The sequence below is a fragment of the Phalacrocorax aristotelis genome, chromosome W, assembly GCF_949628215.1.
Source record: "Phalacrocorax aristotelis chromosome W, bGulAri2.1, whole genome shotgun sequence".
NCBI lineage: Eukaryota > Metazoa > Chordata > Aves > Suliformes > Phalacrocoracidae > Phalacrocorax > Phalacrocorax aristotelis.
This window is the reverse complement of record NC_134310.1, coordinates 30,182,417-30,206,823: the sequence shown is the minus strand read 5'-3', so window position 1 is coordinate 30,206,823 and position 24,407 is coordinate 30,182,417. Positions and strand designations below refer to the sequence as shown.

Below are 24,407 nucleotides of genomic sequence, written 5' to 3'. Positions count from 1 at the left end.
GGATCGGCCCCAATCAGCCTCCCGGGTTCAGCAGCTGCCAGGAGATTAAAGGGGACTCAAACCCTAGCCCAGGCTTTGCTGGCTCCCTGGGCAGGTGGGTCTCAGGCTCAGTCTTAGCCTTCCCATCAGGTCCCTGGGGTAGGATCAGGGTGGGCAGGGTCTGGTGGGGAGTGAGTGTCCCTGGGGCTCCTGCCTGTCCTAGAGCCAGGGCCCTTAAGTGGGTGCAGGGTGGGGAGAGGGAAAATGAATGGACAGAGGCCTGGGAATGAAGTTTTTATTGAGGAAGGCAAATGCTGCTGCTGCGAGAGGCTGAGTGAGGAGCTGGGGCTTCTTGTACTGCCAGGGTGGGGATGCATCTCCCCTCGCCAAGAGGCAGAGCTGGTCTCCTGCCCTGCCCTGGGTTGAGGACCCCTAAATATCAGCTCCCAAGCTCCCCAGAGCTGGGAGAACCTGGGAGGCCTGGTCCTCTTTTCCCACCCTGGGCACTGCCAGACAGCCAGGATGCCTCAGCCCCTCTCCCTGCAGCCTGTCTGCCTCCAGGACCCCCTCCCAGCCCCGGCTAGGGCTTTGTCTCTGCCTTCTGATGGCGGTATCCGTGCACGGTGTGATTCACCCAGTCGATGTAGTTGGAGATCTTGGTGTAGATGTCAGGGTACCGGCGGTCCCCACATCTCTCCCCAGAGAACGAGACGATGCCATAAACCTTTTTCTTGAAGATCAGGGGTCCCCCAGAGTCGCCCTACAAAGCAAAGGGGTGGGAAGGAGACTAGTGGGTCTCCTGGAGGGGGATGGCTGGGGGGCACGGGGCGGGGAGTGCACTCACCGCGCAGACGCCCTGCAGCGTGGTGTTGCGGCTGGCCCCGCACAGCATGTTGGGCGAGACTTTGCCCTTCCACAGCGTTCGGCAGAGTCTCCGCTTGACGATGGTGGTGACAGTCTCCATCAGCTCGGTGGGCTGGTCACCATAGTTAGAGGTGTCCCCCCACCCCACCACATAGCAGACAGTGCCAGGCTTCAGGTCGACGTGCGGTGAGGGCAGGCGGGCCCGCTTCACGTACTCGTTCAGTGTGGCAGACCTGTTCAGCTGGGAGGGGAGCCGGGGATGTGGGTGGCTTTGCTGGTGGGGCAGAGCCCCCCAGTCACTCCTGCCTGGGTGCCATGACCCCCAGCACCCCATCACATGCTACCCCAGCTCCCCGATTGTGCTGGCCCGCCCCAGCCCTACCCTTCCCTCTTCAGAGGTGGGGGCCCCCCTGCCAGCCCCCCTGCCAGTCCCAGTCTGCTCTAGAGAATGGCTGCCCGGGAGTGGAGGGAGCTGCCGATTGGGCTGAGGTTGGCGTGTCCTCGTCCGCCTCCATCACACCCCACGGCTCGGTCCCGCTTCTCCGGAGAAGCACTGACATCTAGTGTCGGCTCGGGCCCGCGTGGACATTTCCCTCCTGCACCCCGCGGGGCATGGGGCACCCCATTTCCCTCCTGCGCCCCGCGGGGCATGGGGCACCCCACCCTCTGGCCAGAGGATGCTTACGACCTCCTGGCAAGCAGGTCCGTGACGGCCGGCGGCACGCGTGGGACTCACCCTGAGCAGGCGGATGTCGTTGTCCACCGAGCCGGGGTTGTAGCGTGGGTGGGCGATGGACTCCACAATGCTGAAGACCTGCTGAGACTTCTCGGGCTCCTGCAGCCTGTGGGCGCCCAGCACCACGCGCACCGAGGGGTTGCGCCTGTGGCAGAGGGGCCCTGAGTGGGTGCTGCCACGGCTGGGGGTGACTGGGGAAGGGGAGAAGCGGGCTCAAGGGGACCATGGATGGATGGGAGGAGGGTTGCTCCAGGACTGCGTAACCCCCTGGGATGGGGGTATCTGTTTGAAGGGGGGTGTGCCCTGTCCCGGGGTGGGGGGGAACAGGAGGTGCGTGCCCTGTGTGGGAGAGTGGCTCACCTGGGAATGAGGCAGTGGGCTGCTGTCATCACCCACTTGGGCCACACCAGGAAGCCCCCGCAGAAATGCTGCCCATCCATCTGGATAGAGGCGGTGAAGGGCCAGGAGTGGGGTACCGCCGCCTTTCCCCCGATGATCCGGCTGCCCTGGGTGCCTGGTGGGTGCAGGTGGTCACCAGCTGCCGGGGAGTCTGGGCACAGCTCTCTCCTGTGTCTGTCCTGCTCCTGGCTGTATGTCCCAAGCGCCCCAGCCCTACCCACAGGTGCCAAGGAGCAGCTGAGCATTGGCTCTGGCCGAGGAGGGCTGAGCATGGCAGGGCAAAGCCTCCCCTGCACTACGGTGCTCCAGCCCAGGGTCCCCATCTCCCGCCTGGGCCGTGGGGACCAGCCCTGCAGCCCTCTCAGCCCCAGCTCTCCTGTTACCTGCTGGGGCCAGTGCTGGGAGCAGGACGGAGCCTCCCAGGCTGAGGATGAACAGCCCAGCCATGACCATGCTGGCACAGAGCGGGCCACTGCCACCTCCTCTGGGGCCACTCAGGGGTGGCGGGTGCTTAAATAACTCTGCCTGGGTGCCGGTGGATATCTCCCTCCTGCTTCCTCCTCTCTGGGTGCTGCTGCCTTGTGCAATTGCTGTGGGGTGGCGGGCACTGGCAGTGCAATGCTGCGCCGGGGGTAGATGCAGCGTTGCAGCTTCCCCCAGAGCGGCTGCTTGCTGGGAGGAGAGCGGACTGGGGAAGGAAGCAAGAAAGCAAAGAGACTTCCCAACCCAGTTCTGGCTCCTTTTGTGCCTTGAGCTAATCAGGATCAAACCCCTCTCCTCTCAGCAGAGTGGTGGGAGCAGCAGGGCTCCACCACATCCCCAGACACCTCCCAGGACGTGGCAGGATCCCTGGGGATGGCTGGAGCCTGGCTTGCGCAGGCCGTGCAGGCACTGTGCTGTGCTTGGATCTTACGCGTCTTTTGGTCCCTCCAGAGGTCGCCTGGCTCTGGGATGGTGCTGTGGGCGGAGGGGCAGTTTGCTTCCCCCGGGCTGCAAGAAGGGCTGCAGGGTGTACGAGGCTGTGGGTGCACTGGGATGGGGGGACAGGGGCCCCACTGCCAGGGGCGACCATCGCTGCAGAGCTAGGCTTGCTCCAGGGCCGAGTGCAGAGCTCTTGCCCTGGCAGCAGGCAGATTTCCCAACGTCACCATGGTCGGAGGCTGGCTTGGGGTTTCCTGTGTCAGTTTGCCAGCATTTGCCCAACGTGAAGGTTGCATTGGGAAACAGAGGAGTGGCAAGGGGGGATGCGCAGTCCGGGCTCCCCCTTTCTCCATCGTCTCCCAGGTTGGCCCTCGTGCCGTCAGGGCTGCGTGCCGGGGATGCGGAGGCCCTGGCTCGGTGGGATGGATGACCGTGGCCTTTGGCCGGGGTAGTGCCCAGGGTGGGGACCCGGGGGGGGGCTGTCGGGGGGCCCACCCTGCCCGCGGCAAGGAGCCGGCAGCGTCCGCAGCCCCTGCAGCCTGCCAGCTCCGGGCACCGCGCGGCCGGGACCCCCTTTGGCCCCCCCCGCCCCGCACCCCAGAAGCAGCCGCAGCCCCGGGGGCGCCGGCGGCGGCGGGCGGGGAGCGCCGCGCCCCGAGGCCGGGTGAGGGGCGGCGGCAGTGGCGGGCCGCGCCCGGCAGACGGAGCTGTGCGGGCGGCGCGGGAGGCGGGAGCACCGGCGCGGCCCCGACATCCCTGCGCATCCCGCAGCCCCGCCGGGGATGCCGCCGCCCGCCGGGCCCTGAGCGCCGGGACGCCGGCGGCCGCCGGCCCCGCTCCGCCGCGCCTCGCCCGGCCCGACCCCGCCGGAGCCGCCGCCCGCCTGGAAGATGGAGTGAGTACCGGCTCCGGCCGCGCCGCCGCCGCGGGGCGCGGGACCCCGGCACCGGGCCGCGGCCCCCCCCCGGGCCGCCGGCTGAGCACCGCAGTACCGGGGAGGGGGGCCCCCCGGGTGCCGGGGCTCGGGACCCCCGCACCGGGTCTGCGGGAACCCCACACCGCGGGCTCATGGAGCCCATTCTGGGGGCTCCTATCCCCCCCCCCCCGATGCCGGGGCTCGGGACCCCAAAGCCGCGGGCTTGCATCCCCCGATCCTAGGGGCTCAGGACCCCAATACCAGGGGCCTGCTTCCCCCCAACGCCGAGGCGTGGGACCGCAAAGCCGGGGGTTCGCACCCCCCTGATGCCAGGGCTCGCGACCCCAAAACGGGGGGCTCACATCCCCCCAGATGCTGGTGCTCAGGGCCCCAATACTGGGGGCTCACACCCCCCAAAGCTGGGGCTCGGGACCCCGATACCGGGCCCTCGCGTTCCCCCGATGCTGCTCAGCAGGTGCCGCCCCTCCCCGGGTCCCTGCCCTGCTGTGGGGTGCCGAGGCGCCAGCTCGGGGTGCAGCGGCAGAGCCCCGGAGCGGGGGCTGGGGGGGGGGGGCGAGTCTCTGCTGGCAGCGGTGCGGGAAGCGGGGGGGTGGGAAGGGCGTTTATTTTTGTGTTTTGAACCTGTTGTTGCCTCTGCGTGTGGCTGGCGTGAGTGGGTGGCTGTAAGCCACGGACCCCTCCCTGCGCACGCACCCCCGGCCCTCTGCGAGGGACCCCGCCGCGGCGGGGGGACTCTTGCACCCCGGCTCCTGCCGGAGGGTCGCTCTCCGGCCTCGGCCTTATCCTTTGTGTGCTGCGGTGGGGCCCTGCCCGGTCAGTCGGTGCCTGCAGGCGGGCTCGGAGCCGGGCGTGGGGCTTTGCAGGTGGGAGGGGAAGGAGGGAGCAGGTGGAGGCCATTGGGAGGCTGGTAGCTGGGGGCCACCCTGCCTGCGCCCCGGTTTTGCCCCTCAGGGACTCCAGCAGCTCCCGCCTGCAGCGTGCTGGTGCTGGGAGAGCACGGGGCTGGTCGGCTGCTCAACGCGCCGGGTACCAGCGACAGCAGCCAGCCGGGCTGGCCCTGTCTCATCCAGGCCTTTCCTTCCCTTGCATGGCTCTGGTCCCCACCGTGGCAAACAAGGGTCCCCCCAGCATCTCCTGGGTTTGGCACTGGGGGGATCCATCCAGCCAGCCTGGGGTCAGCTGCCCTCAGCTCCTCGTGGGCACCTCGTCTTGCACCCTGGCCGCCTGCTAGCGAAATGCTGGGTGCTCAACAGGTCCCGCTCTCCGCCGTCTGCCTCCCACCTGGGGAGCCCTGTGGAGCTGTGGTGTGCTGGTGAGGGACGCAATGGCGGTCTCCTGGGGTCGGGGGGGGCTCTGGCTGGCTTTGGGCTGAGAGCAGCGCTGGAGGCACCGGCGAGGGCCTGGGGACATTTCAGAGGCTGGGGTGCAGCATCTGTGGGGCTGGGGAGGCAGGGCAGCTCCCCTTCTTGCTGGAGGCTTTGTGTTGCAAGAGCTCGCCAAGGCAGGTCCGTGGCTTTGGGCATCTCCTTGGTGCGTCAGTCCCTTCAGAAAAGTGCCTCTCTGGGGAGGAAAATGTGTGCATGATTTGCCAAAAGGCAGCAAGGGAAAGGGCAGAACCGAGGGGCGCCGTGGGGAGCAGGCGGAGGAGCTGCAGGGACCGGGCGCGGGGTTACCTGGGACGGAGGCGTTGAGGGCTGGGGTTGAAGTGGGGAGCGGCGCTGGGCAGGATGGTGGGTCCTGCCCCTGGGGTCCACATGCTGCCTTTCGCCCCACTCTGCTCTACCCCGAGCTCCTCCGGCAGCCGAGGCTCCGGATGGACCCTCCTGGTGAGGGCCAAGGAGCCTGTGGGGGGGCATGGGGGCTTCCCTCCTGCCAGCTCCATACGCTGGACCTGCTGATGGCTCTTCCTTTTGAGAGAAACCCTGCGAGCGACCTGGGGCGGGGGGCTCACCCCCACCGAGCTGTGGGAGCAGCGTATTCCCCGCAGTTCTGTCTGCCGGCGTGGGGCACAGCCAAAAAGCAAAACGGGCGTGCGTGGCTTCTGTGTGGGCAACGCCGGTGCGGCCCCTCCAGCCGCTCAGCCAGCTGCGGCTCTTCGGGAGGAGGCTCCCGAGCTTTTGGGCTGGAATAAACGTGCAGAAGTTAAAATGCCCGAATGTGCTCCCCTGAGTGGGTCCAGGTTTCTGGGGGGACCTGCAGCTCTGGCACCCCTGCCCCAGGTCTCACTGGGTCAGTCCTGCTCCCTCGAATCCAGAGCCTGGTCGTGGGGCTGGAGGTTTAGGAGAGTCCCGGGGTGGGTGGGGGCACAGCGAGGTGCTCCCCTGACGTTGGCCTGGCTCTGCGGCAGATAACGGGTGCTGGGGAGCGTGCTGCTGGCCTTGCCTTGGCTTCTGCTTTGCCTTGGCACTGGCACTGGCTGGAGGAGGGTCCTGGCTGCCACGAGCCGCTGGTGCCCAGTGAGATTTGGCTGAAAGCTTCCAGATCTTGTAAAGGCTGTGTTGGTCCTGTCGGGGCTGCTCGTCTGTCCTCTTCTCCCGCTGCCATTGATGCTCTTGAGCTGCTGGAGATTTTGCATCTCTGCGTCTGGCTGCTCTGGTAGTTTGTCTCAGCGGGTTGCTGCTCCCTGCTCGAGGTCTGGGGTCTCCTCGGAGCGGGGTCTGCCCTGGTCCTGCCCTCCGACCCTGCCTGTCCCTGATCTGAAGCCAACCCGGGGGAAGGAGGGAGATTTCTGCCAGAGGAGTAACCTGGGAGTCCTTTGTGGAGGGACTTGGGACCCTGCTCTCTGCCTGCCTCCAGGGAGAAGAAAAACCCAGCTGATGCTCCCCAGACTGGACCGTCACTGCCTCCCAGTTGGCTGCAGGGAGCCAGAGGGGGTTGGGTCTGTCCCAGTCCCTGTGCTCAGCCGAGGGGACGGCACCGTTGCCCTTCCCAGCTCTCCTGGAGGAAACCATAAAGCTCCACCACGGACGGCTGCACAATGGCACCCCAGCCCCGCTCGGGGATGGCGGATCTTGGGGCTCAAGAGTTCAGTCGGACCCACGCGGCTGGGCAGAAACGGGAGCAGGTTTCCTGGGAAGCTGCTGGTGTTGGCGTTCCCGCTTCCTGGCCAGGAACAGCCCCTTTCCCCGCGCGTGGTCGGTGGTTCACACGGTCTGCGCCGTGCCGGGAGCCGTGCTGGGGCTCGGCCGGGCTGTGGCGCGGGCCCGTCTCCGGCGGTGGAGGTGGCGGCAGCGAGGAAGGGCTGGGAGGAAAGCTGGGGAGGCGACGTGCGCTGGGGCGCAGAGCTCGGGGCTGGAGGCAGGGGTGTGCGCGGGAGCCCGGTTTCCTGCGTCTCTCCTTACTCCATCCGGAGGCAAGCGAGCCCCCGGGCCCCAGACAGAAGCCGCTCTCGGGGATGAGGATGAGCCCTGCAGCAGCCCAGGAGGAGAGAGAGGAGCCGGGGAGGATCCTGCCCCAGCCAGGTGTTTCCTGGTGGAGCACGGCTGGACGTGGGCTGAGCCCAGCCCCTTGGCTTGGCGCCGAGGGCTGAGCTCCCCGCGGGTGCCTGGGTCTCACGGGGTTGCCTGTGACAGGAGTGCGGGCAGGACCCATGTTCCTGACGGCTCTTTGGAGCCTCACTCGTGCTTGTGTTCATGACATTGGTGTGCGAAAGCCACGCTGCCTCGTGTGCATGGGAATCCGGGGACCAAGTGACACGGCCGGGGCCACCCCAAAGTGACGGGGAGCCGGGCGGCGTGTCCTGGGCCGGCGCTGGGGCTGCCTGTCCCAGCCACTCGGTGCTCCCAGGTGTGGGCAGAGGCCGGCTCCGCTCTCATTCATAAATCGTGGGGGAGTTTCCTGGTGGAGCCTTTGCTCCTCTAACTGGAAGGGAGCTAGAAACCCAAGTGTTTGGAGGGCACTTGAACCATTGTTTGAAAGATCTGTAATTTTCCAATCAAACTCCCTCCCCAAGCCTCCGTTCATCAAATATTCATGGGATCCATTTTCTCCTGGCACTCCCAGCCCACGTCTCAGCCCGAAGAATCAATCAGGCAGCTCTGCTTGCTCTAATGCATCCTGTGTTTTCAGGAGCCTGGGGCTGCCATCTCCTCCTCCCGCGTCCCCATCTCCTCCCGGGGCAGCAGCACTGGATGGGGCTGCGCTGGCAGCGGGAGCGTGGGGAGGGCACGGCTCACGGAGAGGGAAGGAGCGGGACCGAGCGCTGGGGTGATGTGGCCGGCTGTGGGGTGCAGGCAGCTGGCGCCGTGGGGCAGGGCAGGGGCAGCCCCCGTGTCACCAGGCGCTGAGCGGGCGGGTCGGACCCTGTGCCCAGCCCCGGCGCTCGGTTCCTCGGCAGCAGAGCTTTCTGGCCATCCCCGCCGGAGTGTTGGCCGCTGATTTATTTGCCTTTGCGGTCGATGAGTGCCGGCCCCAGGGCTGCTGCGGCCCCCTCCCTTCCGCGCCCGCTGCCAACGAGGGCGTTCGATAGCGGCCCTGTTGCTAATGGCTTCGTGACGGAGGCTTTGCAGACTCTCCACAGGCACGCTCCCCACGGCAGCATCACTCCAGGCCTGGCCAAGGGGCCTGGCTCTTGGCACGGGAACAGTGGTGTAAATCAGCACCGGTCCCACAATTGCCACCGGTGCTGCCGTTTACACGGGCTCTGGGCCCCGCACCAGGGCCTGTCTCCCTGGGGTCGTGGCTGGCTAGTGTCAGTACGGGGGTCCGGGTGGTGGTGCCCCCTGGCTCGGAGCTGAGCGGGTGGAAAGGGAGCAGAGGTCAGGGGAGCGGAGGAGCAGCTTGAAACGGCTCTTCGCACATTTGGATGAGCTAATGGGAAAAAACAGGGGAAGGCAAATAAACATTATTGTTTCATGTCAGGCGGGGAGGAGACAAAAGGTCACAGGCTTCCCTTGTGATGGTAGGAAACGGCAGCATCAGCAGGGCTGGAAAGCTGGAGAGCCAAGGGAGAGCGCGGGTGCGTGCACGGGGCATGTGCGTGCTCACATGTGTGTGTGGATCCGTCCGTGGGCCCGGGGTCTGCTGCCTTTGCAGGTGAGAGTTCCCGGAGTGTCATCCCCTGGTGCCGCCTGTGTCCCTGGTCCTGTCAACCTCATCTCCCATGCCATGGCCCGTGTCTCTCCCTGCTGCGCCGTGCACGTGGAAACGGCTCGAGGAGCTGCCCCGGGACCAGCAGAGCCGGGACACGCACACGGTGGACGGCGGGTGGAAAAGCATGAGCCTGTTAACCGGAGCTCATGAGACCGGGTGAAATGAGGGGGCAGGAAGGGCTCGCTTTGGGTTTCTCCCCTGGGCTTCTGGTTCCTGAGGGGCTCAGTGGCCCTGGGGTCACCTTTCTGCCCCTCCCTGGCACCCAGGATGGATCTGGAGCCGGTGCTGGCATGGCCGAATCCTCCGGGGAGGCTCTGGTGAAGCCATGGCCTTGGCCCGCTGCCAGCGCCGGGCCCAGGGAGTGGCGGGGGCGGCTGCAAGGGGGGAAGCGGTGCCTCCAGCCCAGGGGCTGCCCGGGCCGGGGGCCCCCTCGGTCCCTCTGCCTGCGCTGTGCATCCCCCCTCCCGTTGCCATGGCGCCGTTGCCATGGCGCTGTTGCCAGGGAACCGCCTCCTGGCTCGGCGAAGCCATCAGTCACCGGGGCGGCGGCTGCGGGGCCCCACCGGCACCGGCCGGGGCTGCGAGACCACGGTGGTCGTGTAGGCAGGCGTTGGGACCTGGCGTCTGGTCGCAGGGCTTGGGACCCCTCCACCCTCCTTCCACCTCACCGCCCTGTCCCAGTGGGCAGAGACCTGGGGGCGCCGGGGCTGTCCCCGCTCTGCCCCAGCGCCAGGGTCTGGGGGCGAAGGATGGGTCCCCCAAGGGCGGGAGCTCCCCCCAGGGCCCCACAGCAGGGCTGGGGTGTGCAGGCTGCAGGGGCACGGGGGGCCGGGGCGGGAGGGTGCAGCGAGGGGCATCCAGCCTGTTCTGCGTCTCTCCTTGGGCCAGGAAGATTCCTGGCATTCGACCCGGGAATGCGGAGACTGTAGAAATAATGGAAAATAAAGAGGATGGAGGAGGGAGGAAAAGCAGAACAGAACGTTTCAGGAATGCTGTAAAAGTTTGGATCCATCGAACGGGGCAAGATCCAGGAGAGAAGCAGGCCCTCGTCCAAAGCGTTCGGAGCTTGGGGTGCTGGGAGCCAGGCTCTGGGGGGACCTGTGACCCCAGAGCAGGAAGGTGCCGTGGCAAAGGGCAGCCCCGGCACTGTGGGGCTGGTGCCAGCCTGGCCCCACGGCCACTCAGGGCCGGGGGGGCCGGTTCCTCCCTTCAACTTTTGCACATAATCTGTCTCTGCAGCGAGCCATCCCAGCTGCCCCGATTCCCGGCGGGTTCCTTGCTGGTTTGGAGCTGGTTTGGGGGGGGAGAGGGAGGTTTTGCCCCTTGGGCTGGAGCCCGGGGCAGGGTGTCGGGCCCTGATGTGGGTGCTGCTCCCCCCGTCAGGGCCCTGCGTCCCCACAGCCCCCACACCCCCGTGCTGGGGCTGTCTCGTGGGGCCCCGCCAGGTCCATCACCGTCCTTGACACGGCTCCATCTCCAAGTTGTGCAACTGCTTTTGGTCTGTCTTGCCTGAGAAAGACAGTTCCTCTGTGTCCGGGGGCAAGGCGAGATCCCGGGCACGGGGCTGAGGAAGGGCAGACCCCGCTTGTGGCCCCGGTGGGTCAGCAGAGGAGGCCCCCCTTGGGAAACCCTCTGTCCCCAGGCCCTCTCCCACAGGGGAGCGGCTGCCGCCACGGGGAGGGTGGTTGCAGGGTGCAGCCAGTGTTCGGGACAGTTGGGGCGGGAGCAGGATCGGCCCCTCGCCCGCCTGTGCCGGGTGCTGCTGCTCTCAGACCCCGCAGCCGGGCAGGGAGCGGCAGCAAGAGCGAGTGGGGAGAGCAAAGGGACTTGCAGACACTCTGACTCTCTTTGGGTTTGTAATTATTTAATTCCCACCCGGGGCGCAGCGCCGGGCCGCGGGCTGCCAGGCGTGACACACGGGAGGCTGCGAGCGGCGGGTGTGCGCCTGCGCCTGCAAAACAGCCACAGCGTCGCCGCAAACAGCACAAAAATAACCGCTACAAAAACGACACCTTCCCCGGTTTGTTTTTCTGGCCTGGATTTCACACGCCGCCGGGGTCCCGTGGTGCAGGGTGAGGGGAGGACGGGCGGCTCTGAGCGGCTTTCGGTTAATCGCTGGCTTTGAGGAGGTGGCAGGTGGAGGCAGGGGGTCCTGTCACCCTGGCAGAGCCCATTTGATTTGCTGCAAAGCCCAGCTCTTGCACACGTGTGTGCTGTCCCCTCCGGTGGAGGACTCGTGTGAGGGCACATGCGTGTGCAAGGGCACACGTGCTGGCAGGTGCGGCCAGAGCCCAGCCCAGGGAGGCTGGGGCAGGGTGTGTGGGGCGCAGCAACCTGTGCCCGCCCCGTGTGTGACACCGTCTTTAGTAAAAGCCCTTAATGGGAGCACCGAGATCTCCCGCCCACGCCGCCCCCAGCCCTCGGCCATCTGCAGAGCCCAGCCTGCGTCCCTGGGGGAACGGGTGATGCAGCAGTGGGGCAGAGGAGAGATGGGGAGAAACCTGGGGCGTGGGGTCGGTGCCCCCGCTGGGGTGTCTGCAGCCCACGGGTGCTGGGCAGCACCTCGGAGCCCATGTTATGTTTGAAAATGGGCACACCGAGGTGGGCTGTGGCTGCCCTCCGTGGGCCTCGGCTCTGCTCCCGTTGTGGCTGGTACCGTATGAAGCCGGGGATGGCTTCAAACTGGGTCGGCGGGTCTGTGATCCCCACGCCACCGGCTGCCCCTGAGCACGCCGCCACGGTGAGGCTGGGGTGGGACCGGGCTTCTGGCACTTGCTCCTTGCTAACGGCTTTTCCCGCTGTGCTGGGGACACAGCGCTGCCTGTCCCTCCCTGTCCCCTGCTCGCCCTGAGCCGCCCACGCGGGCTGGGACTGCCGGTGCCCCGCGGCCGCCCCTCTCCCTCCCTCCTGCCCGCTGGGAAGGGACTGTCTGCCACTCGCTTTAATTGCGCTTGCAAAGCCCTCAAGCCCAGCCAGGCGTGCAGGGACGGACCCGGGGGGAGGCAGGTGCAGGGGCGTCCCATTGACCCCCACTCATCAGCCATCTCAGCTCCACACGCTCAGCCAGGGCAGGAGCTCCTGGGAGCTGCGAAAATGGATGTGCACTTAACCACTGGCATAAATTAAGTCCAAGAGCTCTCCCTTCCGCTGCCTCAGCGCCCACCAGCTGCAGGAACAGAGACAGGCAGGGGCCAGACCCAGACCCTGCTCTGGGCTGGGGAGTGCAGACCCCCCACCCAGGTTTCTCCCTCCCGCTCGCTCAGGGCAGCCCCGGGTGCGAGGGAGCGGCCGGAGGAAGGGCTTGGCCGCGGGGACTGGAGCCCGGACCAGCGTCTCCATGCTGGCGTCTCCTCCAGGGCGGCCGCCTGTGCAGCTGCCCCCTCGCAGGCTCTGCTGTCCCTTGCTCTGGGAAGTAAGTGGCAATGATCCATCGCCTGACGATACCTCCACGCCTCCCACCCTAATTACTGTCACCGCTAAGCACTTCGTTAGCATCACCTGGCAAGCAGCCAGCCGGCTCTCTGTGGCGCCGGAGCATCCCCAGTCGCAGCCGGGCCCCCGGGCAGATGCCCACAGCCCCGCTCCGCGGCTCCCACTGCTGAACCTGCACCTGATGCTTTGCGGCATGGGGGCTCTTGCCAGGCCCCACGGGGCTGGCAGGTCAGGCTGGCCCGCGGCGCTTGCGCCACTGGGACACGGGAAGGTGGGCGCGTGGGCACGTGGCTGCAGGGGGTCAAGGCACCCCCTCCTCGCAGCACCCCGGGGCCCAGCTGCACCCCGGAGAGCTGCATCGGAGCCAGCGAGGTGGCTGCCGCCGGCAGCATCCCGAGGCACGGCCGTGGCAGCTCATGTCGTGGAGGCGGGTGCCAGGCCCAGGAGCACAAACCCCAGCTGGAGCAGAGCCTGTTGCAATCAATGTGCGCGTCTGTGCGTGTCCATGTGTCTGTGTACGTGTGCCTGTGTGTGTCCGTGTGTCTGTGCACGTGTGCGCGCGTGTGTGCCTGTGCGCGCAGCCCGGAAAGGTCACTGTCTGGGAAAGGTGTCAGCAGCCAAGAAATGGGCTTGGAATGGAAAGTGTGAGCCAGGTTGAACCACAGGGGTGGCCAGAACCGTCCCACTCCAGCCTCTCCGTGGTCACCGTTTCCATCTGTGCCGCGGCGGCGGGAGGAGTGGGTCCGGCCACGCGGGGTCGCTCCCAGGTGCCTCTCCCCGGGGCATTTGGGCAGGGCAGGGGGCCAAGGGGTGTCTGGAGGCACTGTGCGGGTGAGGGGTGCCTGACCCCAGGGGGGCGAGGGGAAGGGGAGAAAGGAGCCGGCAGAAGGGAAGAGTTCAGCCTTTGTCCGTGCGCTGCGTCCGGTTCGCTGGTGGCACAGTGTCCCCATTCACCCACCGCCCGCGCTCTTCACTGCCTCTTCTGCTCTCTTGCAGGGTCGTGGAGGCCAGCACCCTTCAGCAGGAGAGGCTGCAGGCCATCGCGGTGAGTCCCCTGCGCGCTGCGAGCGCGCGACGAGTGCGCCGGGCCTTGAGCTGGCGTCGCCTGCAGCACGCGGGGCAGAGGCCGGCGGGGAGCAGCGCGCGGGCGCAGCGGCTGAGCCGGGCCAGGGGCCGTGCGCCCGCGTTCCCAGCCCCTGCCTCCGGCCCGGGAGGCGGCTCCGAGGCTGCAGGCAGGGGCAGGAGCCAGAGAGCCCGTGTGGGCACCCAGCCCCGGGCAGGGGGTCTCCAGCAGCCAAACAAGGACTCGCGGGAGCCTGTTCCAGGGCATCCTGCCCTGCGGTGGCTCTGCCCAGGGACGTGCCACGGCTGGGGTGCGGGATGCGGCAGGGCTTGGCTCTGCGTTGCTGAAAGAGGGACGGGGCGAGCAACAGGCGGCTGGGAGTTTTAATTGATGAAGCAGCACCTTGACAAGCCCTGAGTGAGAGGGAAGTGAGTGATGATTCCCCCCTCCTCCTTTCCCAGGGAAGGGCTGAGGATCGCGCAGGATCTGGCCCTGCCTGCTATGAGCACTAGTAATTATATTAGTTAGCGAGCAGTGGGGGGCCGTGCCAGGCAGCCCCTCCCGGCACAGAGCAGGGCACCAGGTTGGTTTTAAACCCCATGGCTGCCCCGTAGCAGCTCCCCTGCCTGCCACGGGCTGCCACCTTCCCCATCCCATCCCGCTACTGGCCGATCTCCGCCGCACAAAGGGCAAATTGTTCTGGGCCAGAGGAGAAAGGAAGCGGGTGACGCTTCCCGGGCTGGGACCGACGCTGCTGAAATGATCTGGACCAGCCCCAGGGTGCGCGGCAAGGGAGGGCTGGGGAGAGGCCGTGGGGGCTGGTTCCCCCCGCGCTGGCCAGCTCGCTCGGCGGGGCCGGCTGAGGGGAAGGGGATGTTTTGAGATGGTGAACAGACTCCAGGCTCTGCCCTGATTCCTCTGCACCCTGCGTGCCTCAGTTTCCCCTGACGAGGGCAGGGGCATGACGCAGGGCTGGGGAGCTCTTGGTGGGCTGTCCCCAAGGCCAGTTTTGCAGCCCCAGGCACAGCTCGTGTCCCCATGTCTGACCCCCTGGGAGCCCCTCGCCCCCTGCACCCAGCTCCTTCCCGCTCCGGGGATGCTGCCCTGGCTGGGGGGAGGTGCCCCCGCCCCGGCAGTGCCTGGTGCCGACCCCCTCCCCATGCCGACCCCGGCTCTGCCGCTCTCATCCCTCCAGGAGAAGCGGAAACGTCAGACAGAGATCGAGAACAAAAGGCGGCAGCTTGAGGACGACAGGCGGCAGCTGCAGCATCTCAAGGTGAGGATCTCCCGGGACCGCCCCGGGCTGCCTTTGAACCGGGGGTGTGCCAGGGACCCCCGGGCTGTGGGGAGGCAGGAGCGTGACCCCCTTCTGCTCCCCAGTCCAAGGCTCTGCGGGAGAGATGGCTGCTGGAGGGGGCCCCGGCCTCAGCCTCCGAGGAGGACGAGGCCATGAAGAAGCAGATGCAGGAGGATGAGGTGAAGACCAAGGAGCTGGAGGAAACAATCCAGAGGTAATGGGGATGGTGTGGGGCCAGGGTGTAGGGGTTTGCTCAGAGGGTGCCTGGGTCCCTCCAGAGACCACCCCCCCCGACTTTCTCTCCCCCTGGGCAGATGGGAGGCTGAGATGCAGCTCGGTCCCCCGCGCGGAGCTCCAGGCACTCTGCCGTGCCGCCGCACTCACTTAGGTTCAGCTGCAGCCATGCTCGGAGGAGAGGGTCCGCTCTGGAGCACAGAGCTGCCGGGGTGGGGGTGCCTCCGCGGCGCTGCCAGGGCTCTGCTGCCCTCGCCGTGACCCGTCCGCCTGGGTTCTTGGGGCATTTGTCGGGGGGCTGCGGCCGGTCCCGGGGCCCACCCGGCCCCGTGGCCGCTCTGAGCACAGAAACCCCCAGCCGCGCTCCTGCCCGGGGCTGTCCCCACACCCACGTCCACAGCTGGAGCTGTGCAGGGCATCAGTGGGAGCTGTGGGGCTGCGGACCAGGGCTGGGCTGGGGGCTCGGCCCACTGAGGGGGCTGCTCAGTGCCCAGCACCAGTGATCACAGAGGCAGGGAAACAAGGGGTTGGATCCCCGCGGACATCTCTGCCCGTTGCGGTGGCTCGGACCCTGGGGAAGGGCCAGGGTGGGAGGTTGGCGGCGGGAGAAGCCTCAGACCCTGCCCGGCTCCCTTGTGCCTGGGCTGCCAACGGCCGGGGGCGGGGGGGACGGGAGCCCCGGCACGGAGGTGTCCCGGCAGCCCGGCTGCCCGGCAAGAATGCAATCAGTCACGGCTGCGCCGTTAATTACGGAGCATCGGTGCAGAGAGGGGTCAGGCACGAAGGGGCCTTTGTGTCCGTCTAATGGTGTGGTGCATTCCTCCGCCGGCGCCTTGCGGGGAGACGGGAGTTAAGGGGGAGGCTCTGCCGGGGGATGCTGCCACCGTGCCGAGAGAGGGGCCCTAATTTACACAGACATGAATCCGTGGGGACTGCCCTGACCTCTGCCGCGTCCTGGTGGGGCCCTGCTGCCGGCACAGCTCTGTGGCTGGGAACAGGCAGTCGCCTTCGTGGGAAGCTCAGACAGGCTTCGGGCAACACGTGTGGGAGCGGAACGGTGACGGAGCGGCGCTGCTCCATGCCACCGGGCGAGGGCACTGGCAAGCGAGTGGCGGCCTTGGTTCAGTCACTGCACAGGAGCAGCGAGAGCTGGGTGGTCGCACCGTGGGGTCAGTCCTGCTGCCTGGTGGCTGCAGTCCACTTTTTTCCGTCCGCTTTGGCCAAGGCTGTCAGCAGAGCGGCCGCCCTGGTCGCTCAGCAGCTGCAGGGCCATGACTGTCATCCTGAGCATCGCTTGCCCCGCGGAGACAGGTGGAGGCGTGCGGCCGACGGGCGCCGGGGTTAAGGGTAATGGCATCCCCCACTGGGTAAAGCCCCTGGGTTCATTCCAGCAAACACACGCTTTTGCCCTGCAAAGAGATGTCGGCGGCCGTGCCGGAGGTCTGTCTGCCTGTCCCTGTGCCTTGCGAGCCCAGGGGCTGATTTGTGCCTCCCCTCTCCCCTGCGCCACGTTGCTGGCCCATGTTCGTGGCTGCCTGCACCGCGGCTCCCCGTGGCCTCTCAGCCCCGACTCTCCCCGCAGGCTGGAGAAGGAGCTGGAGACGCTGGAGAACGGCAGCTCGGCAGCCTCCACCAAGGAGAACCTGGCGGAGGTGGCGGCACCGGCCAAGGAGGAGAAGGCAGAGGCCATCCCCAACATGCAGAAGGTGGGCACGGCCGCTCTCCGTGGGCAGGGCTGCCCGCTGCCAGAGGGGTAAAGGGGGAGAGGGGGTGCCTGGGGGGTCGGTGCTTGCTCAGCCCCCACCAGACCGGAGCTGGCTCTTGCTGCTGGCACGGAGCAGGGAGCTGCCGGGGTGATGGCACGGTGGCGGGCGGTTTGCACTGGTGGAGGGTCCAAGGGCAGGGAGCACCGGAGCGCTGGCACGGCTGCAGTGGGCCCTGGGCCCAGCCAAGCTGGGCGGATTGGCCACCCCACATGTCCCTGTCACCCTCAGACCCCCTGCCTGGTCGACCCTGTGCCAGGAGGGCTGGGCCAGGGGTGCCTTGCCCTGGTGGAGATGGGTGCGTGGGCGGTGGGTGCGCGGGCGGTGGGTGCGCAGCATCTCCTGGTAGCTCCTAACCTCTCCCTTCTGTTTTGCAGAGTCCCCTGGGTACAGTCAAGGGTAGGTGATCCCCGCCTCGGCCGCGGTTCCTGCTCTCGGGAGGCAGCACCCGCTGCCCCCTCGTGCTGCCCCGGTGCTGGGGCAGATGGGTGGGGGGAGCCGGGGTAGCCCCATCCCTGTCCCCTCCTGGGCAGCGATGCCCTGCGGTGGGGGAGCCTGTCCCAGGTGCCACCTGTGGGGGGACATGCCACCCTCCCTGGGGCGTCCTGCAGGCACATGGATGACCAGGCAATTGTTTTGGCGCAGGCGGTCACCTCTCCTCTCCATCTCCAGCTGAGAAGAAGGTCTCCAGCAGCCCCATGAAGGCGGTGGAAGGCACTGACATGATGAAGGCAGGTGGGTGCCCACTTCCCCGGGAGGAGCGCTCCTTCCCGGTCGCTTCCCCCCTCCCTTCCCACGCCGCCCCTCAGCTCGCTGCCCGCCCCACAGCCCTGCCACCACCGCTCCACACCGCTCGATGGCTTTCCAAGCCCAAGGCAGAGAACATCAGTTATTTGCAATCAGAGGGTTTGTTTTCGCTTCCACCCCACAGTTGGTTCGTGGTTCAGGGCCCCCCTCACCCTCCATTCCATGTCTCTGCTCCAGTTTCATCCTTTGCCTCCGCTCTGCAGCTTCTCGGAGCGCAGGAGAGCGAGCGGAGCATCCGCTGCCGGCATGGCTGACCCCGCACCAGCGCTCACGCCTCCAAGGCTGGCTGCCGGCAGGGAGCTTGCAGGGATGTGCGGGGCCGAGGTGCCCACGCTGGGGGGCTGCGGCCAGCTCCGCTGCTGGAGGGGTTTGCTCCGTTTTGGGGGGGATGGCTGAGATTGGGCTGCAGCACCGGTGCTGGGCAGAGCCCATCTTGGGGTCCTTGGAGCAAAGCGCCGCTGGGCCGAGGCGACCCTGGTGCCGGCAGGGACTGGCCGGGAGCTGAAGGAGAGATGCCGAGGATCGCCCATCCCACGGGGGCGGAGGGGCTGCCCCAGTGCCAGCACCCTCAGCGGGGAACACTGCCTCCCGCAAGCACGAGCCTGGCTCCCAGCCCAGGCCCCCGCAGCCAGCACCGCTCACCGGCCAGACAGATGGACGCGGCGCCGCCTGCCACGGTGCCTCCAGGGCCTGGCTGGGCCCCAGCCTGGGGGACACAGAAGCCGTGGAGGTAAGGTGATGCCAGGAGCGCCAGAACAGTGACGGCCCCGCGGGTCCTGGTAGGAGAGCTGTGCCCGGGATGTCGCACCTGCCTCTGCCCTTCACTCCTCCTCACTGCTGCCTGCTGCCTTGCTAACGCCGCTGAGCACCACGCCGCACCGCTGCTGCCATGTGCTGAGCAGGGGCTGGGGAGGGCCAGGGCCACCATAACGCGCGCTGTCCTCTTTGTGTCCCAGCCATGTACTCGGTGGAGATCACAGTGGAGAAGGACAGAGTGACTGGGGAGACCAAGGTCCTGTCCAGCACCACCCTGCTCCCCCAGAACCACTGTCTGCAGGGGGTCAAAGTGTATGAGGATGAGCTGAAAGGTACGGCCCGTCCCGCACCGCTCGGCGGCATCAGGAGCAAAGGGCAGGGGACGAGGGAGCGGCTGCCCGAGCATCCCGGCAGGTGCCGGGGCTAGGAAGGGCTGGGGACGCTCCTGGCCATCCTTGCCAGCTCTGCAGGGGAGATGGCTCAGGGCACCCCCTTGCCGGTCCCAATCCTGTGCCCTGGCCAGCCCGGCGTGGGATCTGTCCCGGTCACATGGTGTAGATGGTCTCAACGGGCCAGCCCTGGTTTGCACATCACGATCCCGTGCTGCTGGAGAGCAGAGAAAGAGGATCTGCTGTGTCCAAGACTCGGGAGCCCATCCCGCAGCAGCACTGGCACTGCGTCGGACGGACGAGCCCAGGCTGGCAGAGGGAGCATGGCTACCGGGCGCAGAGGAGGTGTAGAGACAGGGACCGGTCCCTGCCTGCGGCCCCTGCTTTTGGGAACCTCCGGGAGCCTGCTTCAAAGGGCCTGGTGACACCCAAGGGATGGCTCCTCTCGGTGGCAAGGACATGCCATGGAGGTGGGGTGCGTTACTGGGGACTGTGGTGGCTGAGTGGACTGACCGCCTCTCCAAGGAAACCGGGCTGTGCCAGCAGCTGCTCCCATTCAACATCCCCCTCTGGCCATGGCTGTGCTGCCTGGCTCGGCCCCCTGCTGCTCTGGGACCCCCAGCTCCAAGGACAGGCCGAGGAGCCGCCTCCGCAGCCATCGGCCCGGGGCAGCCGTGCGCTGGTGCCGGCCGAGCCGTCCCTGCCCGGGCTCGTTGTGCATCACCCCATCGACTGGCTGTTGAGGCTGTTGCGCTGATCATCGCATGATGCCCCAGGTCAAGTGGAAAATGAGATGAGCCAGAGGCCGCTCTCACCGTGACACACGTCTGCTGCCGCCAGCGCTGCAAGCAGCCCTGCGAAGTGTGCCGGCGGCAGAAGAGCCCTTGTCCCCTCCTGGGCACAGGGCCGCTGGGTGCCACAGGCAGCAGGATACGGCGGGATGCGGCAGGACATGGTGGGACGCGGTGGGGCAGCTCGCTGGGGTCTTACAGGTGGCAGCGGCGATCTGCCGCAGAGCACCGTGTCGGCCCCGGCCGAGCCGGGCGCCAGCCGGACGCCGCCCCGCCGCGGTGAGCGCGGCCAGCTTGGCAGGCTGTCGGTGACCTGGCAGACGGCCGTGGCTCCCGCAGGGCTCGCCGGGTCTGACGCTCGGAGGTGCCAAGGGCCAGGAACAGCTCCTCGCATTGTGCTTTTGTTTCAGCCTCCCCGTCTGCTGTCGGGCAGCGGCCAGGCAATGCTGGGCGGGGGGGTCCAGCAGCAGCCCCGGCCAAGGAGGGGTTTGGGTGCTGCCAAGGGGTCCCAGCCTCGGTGCCAGGGCCATTGGGGAGGGGAAGGTGCCGCTCCCCACCCGCACGGTATCCAGGTCTGAGCGGGTCACACCAGCAGGAGCTTTTCCAGGTCGATTTGTGCCCCCAGTCTGACCCCCCGGCCCGAGCCCCCCTCACCCTCCCTCCTCTTGTCCCCGCAGTGGTGCACGCCGTGAGCGCCGAGGACGGGGCCCTGCAGAATGGGGCCCACCCCCTCAGCTCCTCCGAGGTCGACGAGCTCCTGCACAAGGCGGACGAGGCCACCCTGAGCGAAGCCGCCGGGCGGGAGGCCCCGGCCAAGGCCGGCGAGGAGGCCGGCAGTGCCCCAGCCAGCCAGAAGCCGACGCCACGGCGGGAGATCACGGGGCTGCAGGCCAAGCCACGGGAAAGCACCACGGCGCTGCCGCTGGGCGAGGGCACGGAGCCGAGCCGGGAGCAGCCTGTCACCATGATCTTCATGGGCTACCAGAACGTGGAGGACGAGGATGAAACCAAGAAGGTGCTGGGGCTGGAGGGCACCATCAAGGCTGAGCTGGTGGTGATCGAGGACGCCGAGAGCAAGCCGGAGCCGGCGTGCAAGGACCACGCGCCGCCCAACGGCACCGCGCTGGAGCCGGCGGCCGCCCAGCCGCTGGGGGAGGAGGGCCCGGGTGGGCAGAAGCCGGGCACCAACACCACAGATGCCAAGGAGGCCGAGCAGGAGACGGACGTGAAGAAGCAGCGCTGCAAGTGCTGCACGGTGATGTGAGCCCCGCCGGCACCGCGCCGCCACCAGAGCCGGCTGCCCCCGCCGAGACCCCTCCGCCCCGGCCCCCCGCTAGCCAGGCCCGCCGCCCCGGCACGCCGGGCTCCCTCCCCCACCGGACATGGACCCTCTTTCTGCAGAGTCGGGGAGATCCAACGTGGCACCTGCGAAGCCGCAGCGGGCAGCAGCGAACCGCGGCCGCGGCACCGCTCACCCCGTCTGCCCGACACCTGCCCCACGCCGCACCCCACCAGCGCTGCCTGTGATATTTATTAGAGACCCCCTCGCCCCCTGGTGCGCCCGCCCCCACCCACGGCCCGGCCTTGCCCCACACCAGTGCCCTCTCGCTGCCGCCGCCGCTGGAGCCTTTCCTTCCTCTCACTGGCAACTTCCCACCTGCCGTTGGAGGATGGAGCCGGCCGGGCTGGGGGATCGGAGGACGCTGCCACGTCCGTAGATGACTCCTGGGGAGCCGGCGGCCAGCGGGACCCGCGCTTGGCTCAGCCTGCGGAGGGCACAGAGCCAGCCCCACGCCAGCCCCTCTCTCCACACCTCAATCATCCGCTTCTCCTGTGGGGAAAGGCCCTGGGCCATCCCCTCCGGCTGCCCGTGGATGCCCCCGCTCCATCCCACGTCCTTGTCCCCACGCCGCCAAGCTCCCCGAGCTGTGAGCCCCTCCGGGATGGAGCGTGTCCAGGCCAGGGAAGGGCGTTGAGGACAGCATCCATCGTGCCAGGAGCTCACAGGGGCCCGTGTGTAGCACGTCCATGGGGTCAGCCCCAGCCTGGTTCCAGGGCTGCAGGTGGGAGACCTGCCCCTCTCCCCTGGACTCGGCTCCCTGTGCCGGAGCTCCTCGCCCTGGTGGTCGCAGTGACGGCTGCCACCATCCAGGTACCGATGCCACAGGCTTCCGCAGGCTCCCGCGGGGCCGTTCCTCCGTCTCGGCTGCCACGCTGGCGTCGCTGGGCTCTACCAGCCGAGGGGGCCGAGCGGTGCCGTGGCCCGGTGCCCATGTCCTGGAGTGACGTAGGTGGCAGTGGCAGCGAGGGAAGGGGAGCTGGGGGGCTCCAGCCCCATGGGGATGGGGATGGGGCAGGAGCTCCGTGCCCCCTTGCAGCAGCAGGAGGGTGGCCCGGCACCGTGTCCTGCTCCTGCCTCTGCTGCCTGGCAGCAGCAGCTTTGCAGAGCTGCTTTCTGGGGCCCTGGGCTGCAGCACCAGCTCCCTGAGGCAAGCGGGGTAGCCCAGTTCAGCCCAGGCACTGGGACTGGGAGCTGCCAGGGGTCCAGTGTCCCATGGAGGGAGTCCCTGGGACACTGTGTCCGTGTTGGGACTGTGAGCAGCTTTCCCTACTCCCCCAACCCGATGCCCCAGCCCTTCAGCGGGGATTTCACCACCAGCACCAGCGTTTCCTCCCCACTGAGACCCGCTGGGGCAGGCGGGGAGGGCGGGGGGGCCCCACGGTGGCACCTGTGGGTGCTGAGCCCTGCCCAAACCCTGGGTGCTTCTGCTGCAGCAGCTGACACATCTCGCAGGGGTTGGGCTTGCGGCTCCTGCTGAGCCCCCCTCACCACCTTGAGGGTCCAGCGGGCCAGGGGCATGGTCTTGCCCTGCCCTGGCACGGGGGCTGCTGCCAGGGGCCCCATCTCCTGCCAGCACTGTCCCAAACACTCCAGGGCTGGGAGCACCATGTGCCAGCCCCAGGCCAGGGTTGCTTTTGGCGCCTGGTGCCCCACGCCAGCTGCCCGAGCCGGCTGCGGCCGTGCGGCCGGGCTGGTGGTGCCCAGGCCCCACCACCCCGGAGGCACGGGAGCTTTGGGCAGGGCGCAGCCGGCCAGGAGCGCAGCCCCGCTGCCAGCAGGCACCGCGCAGGGGTCCTGGTGTGGGGGCGAGCGGGTCCCTGCTGCTGAGCATGGATGGGCGAGTTGCTAGGGATTCCCTGAGCCCCCAGCAAAGCACACGCAGAGCAGCCAGGGATGGGGCTCAGCCCCCCCCAAGGCCTTCCCTCCCCCCCAGCCCCTCGTGTGAGCAGTGACCCCCTTCCATGACATCCCAGCTGCCCCCCAGTTACTGCCCAGGCTGCATTTTTCCCCCCAATGGAGTCTGCAGGGATAGGGGAGGGAGGCAGGGGCCTACGTCGGGGGCTGCGGGGGCTCACAGTGCTGCTGTGCCAGTCCCCCTGTGGGGAGCCCGGCCCCAAGCCCTGGCCAGGCACCGAGGGCCTCTGGGTGAGGCAGAGCTGGGGAAGGGGGTCGGGGCTGGCACCCCCGGGGTGGGGAAGGGGAAGGGGAAGCCTCCTGCAGACGGGCATCGCTGGAGCCCCATCACTGCGGCGCTGCAGAGCAGGGTGCTGGGGCTGGATGCTGCGGGACGTCTGCCCCATCGATCCTGGGGGGCTAGGTGAGGGCTAGGTCCCCAGCAGGGATGCACGTCACCTCCCACCGCCCCCTCGCTGGGGGTCCACACCACCCATCCCATCCCACCCCAAGTCCCACAATCCCACTTGACCCCAAGTCAGGGCCTCCTCCCACCCTTGGCACCCTCTGCCCCTCGGTTGGCTTCGGACCCAGCGCCGGCCCCTGGCCCCGTCCGGCTCCCAGGGCGGCAGGGAGCAGGATCAGGTCCCCACGGGGCCAGGACCGGCGGGGGCTGAGCAGCAGCAGGCGGAGGGGCCCGGCCGTGCACCCCAGCCCCATCCCGGCCAGCCCCCGCCGCCCCCCGCCTGCTCCGCTGAAGTGCACTTCCCGCGCTCCCATGCTTTTCACTTGTGCCGAAGCCGTTTGAAGTTTTCCCTCTCCCCAGCCCTCCCCGTTGTTTGTAAGACACCCGAACCGAGCAAATAAACTGTGTGAACAACCAGCCTGGCGCCTCCGCCCTCTGCATGGGGACCGGGGACGGCACCCCAACGCTTGGCACCCGTGCTCAGCACCCCGGTGTGGGCACTGGGGAAGGGGCCACGATGGGGATCCTGGGGATGGGGATTTAGGGGCTGGGATGCTGGGGATGATGGGGGTGGGGGTGCTGGGGATGAGGATGATGGGGTTGAGGATGCTGGAGATAGGGATGTTGGGGATGGGGATGCTGGGGATGCTGGGGATGAGGATGATGGGGATGGGCCCTGCTGCCCCTTCACTGCCTGGGCTGTGGCTCCTCTTGTCCCTGCCCAGAGGCTTCCCACAGCCTCACTCCTCTGGTTTGTTCATGGGTGCAAGAGCACCGTGCAGGGGCATTTGTGCAGTCACTGGGGGTGACGGAGCCCTTCCTCTGCTTGCCAGCTTTCCCGTGCTGCCCTGGCAGTGCCCCACTGTCCCTTCATCCCAGCAGAGTTGTGCCCAGTTATCAGGACTTGGTGCCATCACCCACCCATCGTCTGCAAGACCCAGCAAAGCCGATGCCAGCCCAGCGGCGCAGCAGGCAGCACGCGGGGGATGCCCACTGCCTCCTCGCGCTGCCCACACTCGCCTGCCGTGCCAGCACGAGCCCCCTGTTCCCCCCCAGCAGCACCAGAGCTGGCCGGCATGGGGCAGAGGCAGGAGCTGCCCTGCTGCCGGGGATCCAGTCCGGGCAGGTCTCTCCCAGCAGAATGAACCCCCTCGGTTCCTCCCTCCTGCAGCTAGCAGGTCCCAGCCATGGCGACGGCCAGCCAGGGGCAGGGGTACCGCGCTTTCACAGCCCTACGTGTCTCTGGC

General features: G+C 67.9%; 2 protein-coding genes across 8 annotated transcripts; one reads left to right on the top strand and one right to left on the bottom strand.

The window, feature by feature from the left end:
- Positions 1 to 258: 258 nt before the first annotated feature.
- On the bottom strand, positions 259 to 2,538 carry PRSS57 (serine protease 57). Its single transcript, XM_075077350.1, has 5 exons — positions 2,362 to 2,538; positions 1,940 to 2,093; positions 1,580 to 1,724; positions 824 to 1,084; positions 259 to 739 (listed from the first exon to the last, which is right to left on the bottom strand). Exons 1-5 carry the CDS (start codon positions 2,429 to 2,431, stop codon positions 560 to 562), a joined length of 810 nt encoding a protein of 269 aa, XP_074933451.1. The 5' UTR covers positions 2,432 to 2,538; the 3' UTR covers positions 259 to 559.
- Positions 2,539 to 3,609: 1,071 nt separating this feature from the next.
- Positions 3,610 to 23,578, top strand: PALM (paralemmin). Of its 7 annotated transcripts, none has more exons than XM_075077340.1 (9): positions 3,610 to 3,794; positions 13,356 to 13,404; positions 14,618 to 14,698; positions 14,803 to 14,933; positions 16,536 to 16,659; positions 17,094 to 17,115; positions 17,389 to 17,451; positions 18,480 to 18,611; positions 20,137 to 23,578. In XM_075077340.1, the coding sequence occupies exons 1-9, from the start codon at positions 3,790 to 3,792 to the stop codon at positions 20,721 to 20,723; spliced, it is 1,194 nt and encodes a 397-aa protein (XP_074933441.1). In that variant the 5' UTR covers positions 3,610 to 3,789; the 3' UTR covers positions 20,724 to 23,578. The 7 variants fall into 7 exon arrangements, with proteins under 7 accessions (XP_074933441.1, XP_074933444.1, XP_074933439.1 ...); XM_075077338.1 differs by having other exon boundaries at positions 3,611 to 3,794; positions 17,362 to 17,451; XM_075077343.1 differs by lacking the exon at positions 18,480 to 18,611.
- The last annotated feature ends 829 nt before the right edge of the window (positions 23,579 to 24,407 follow it).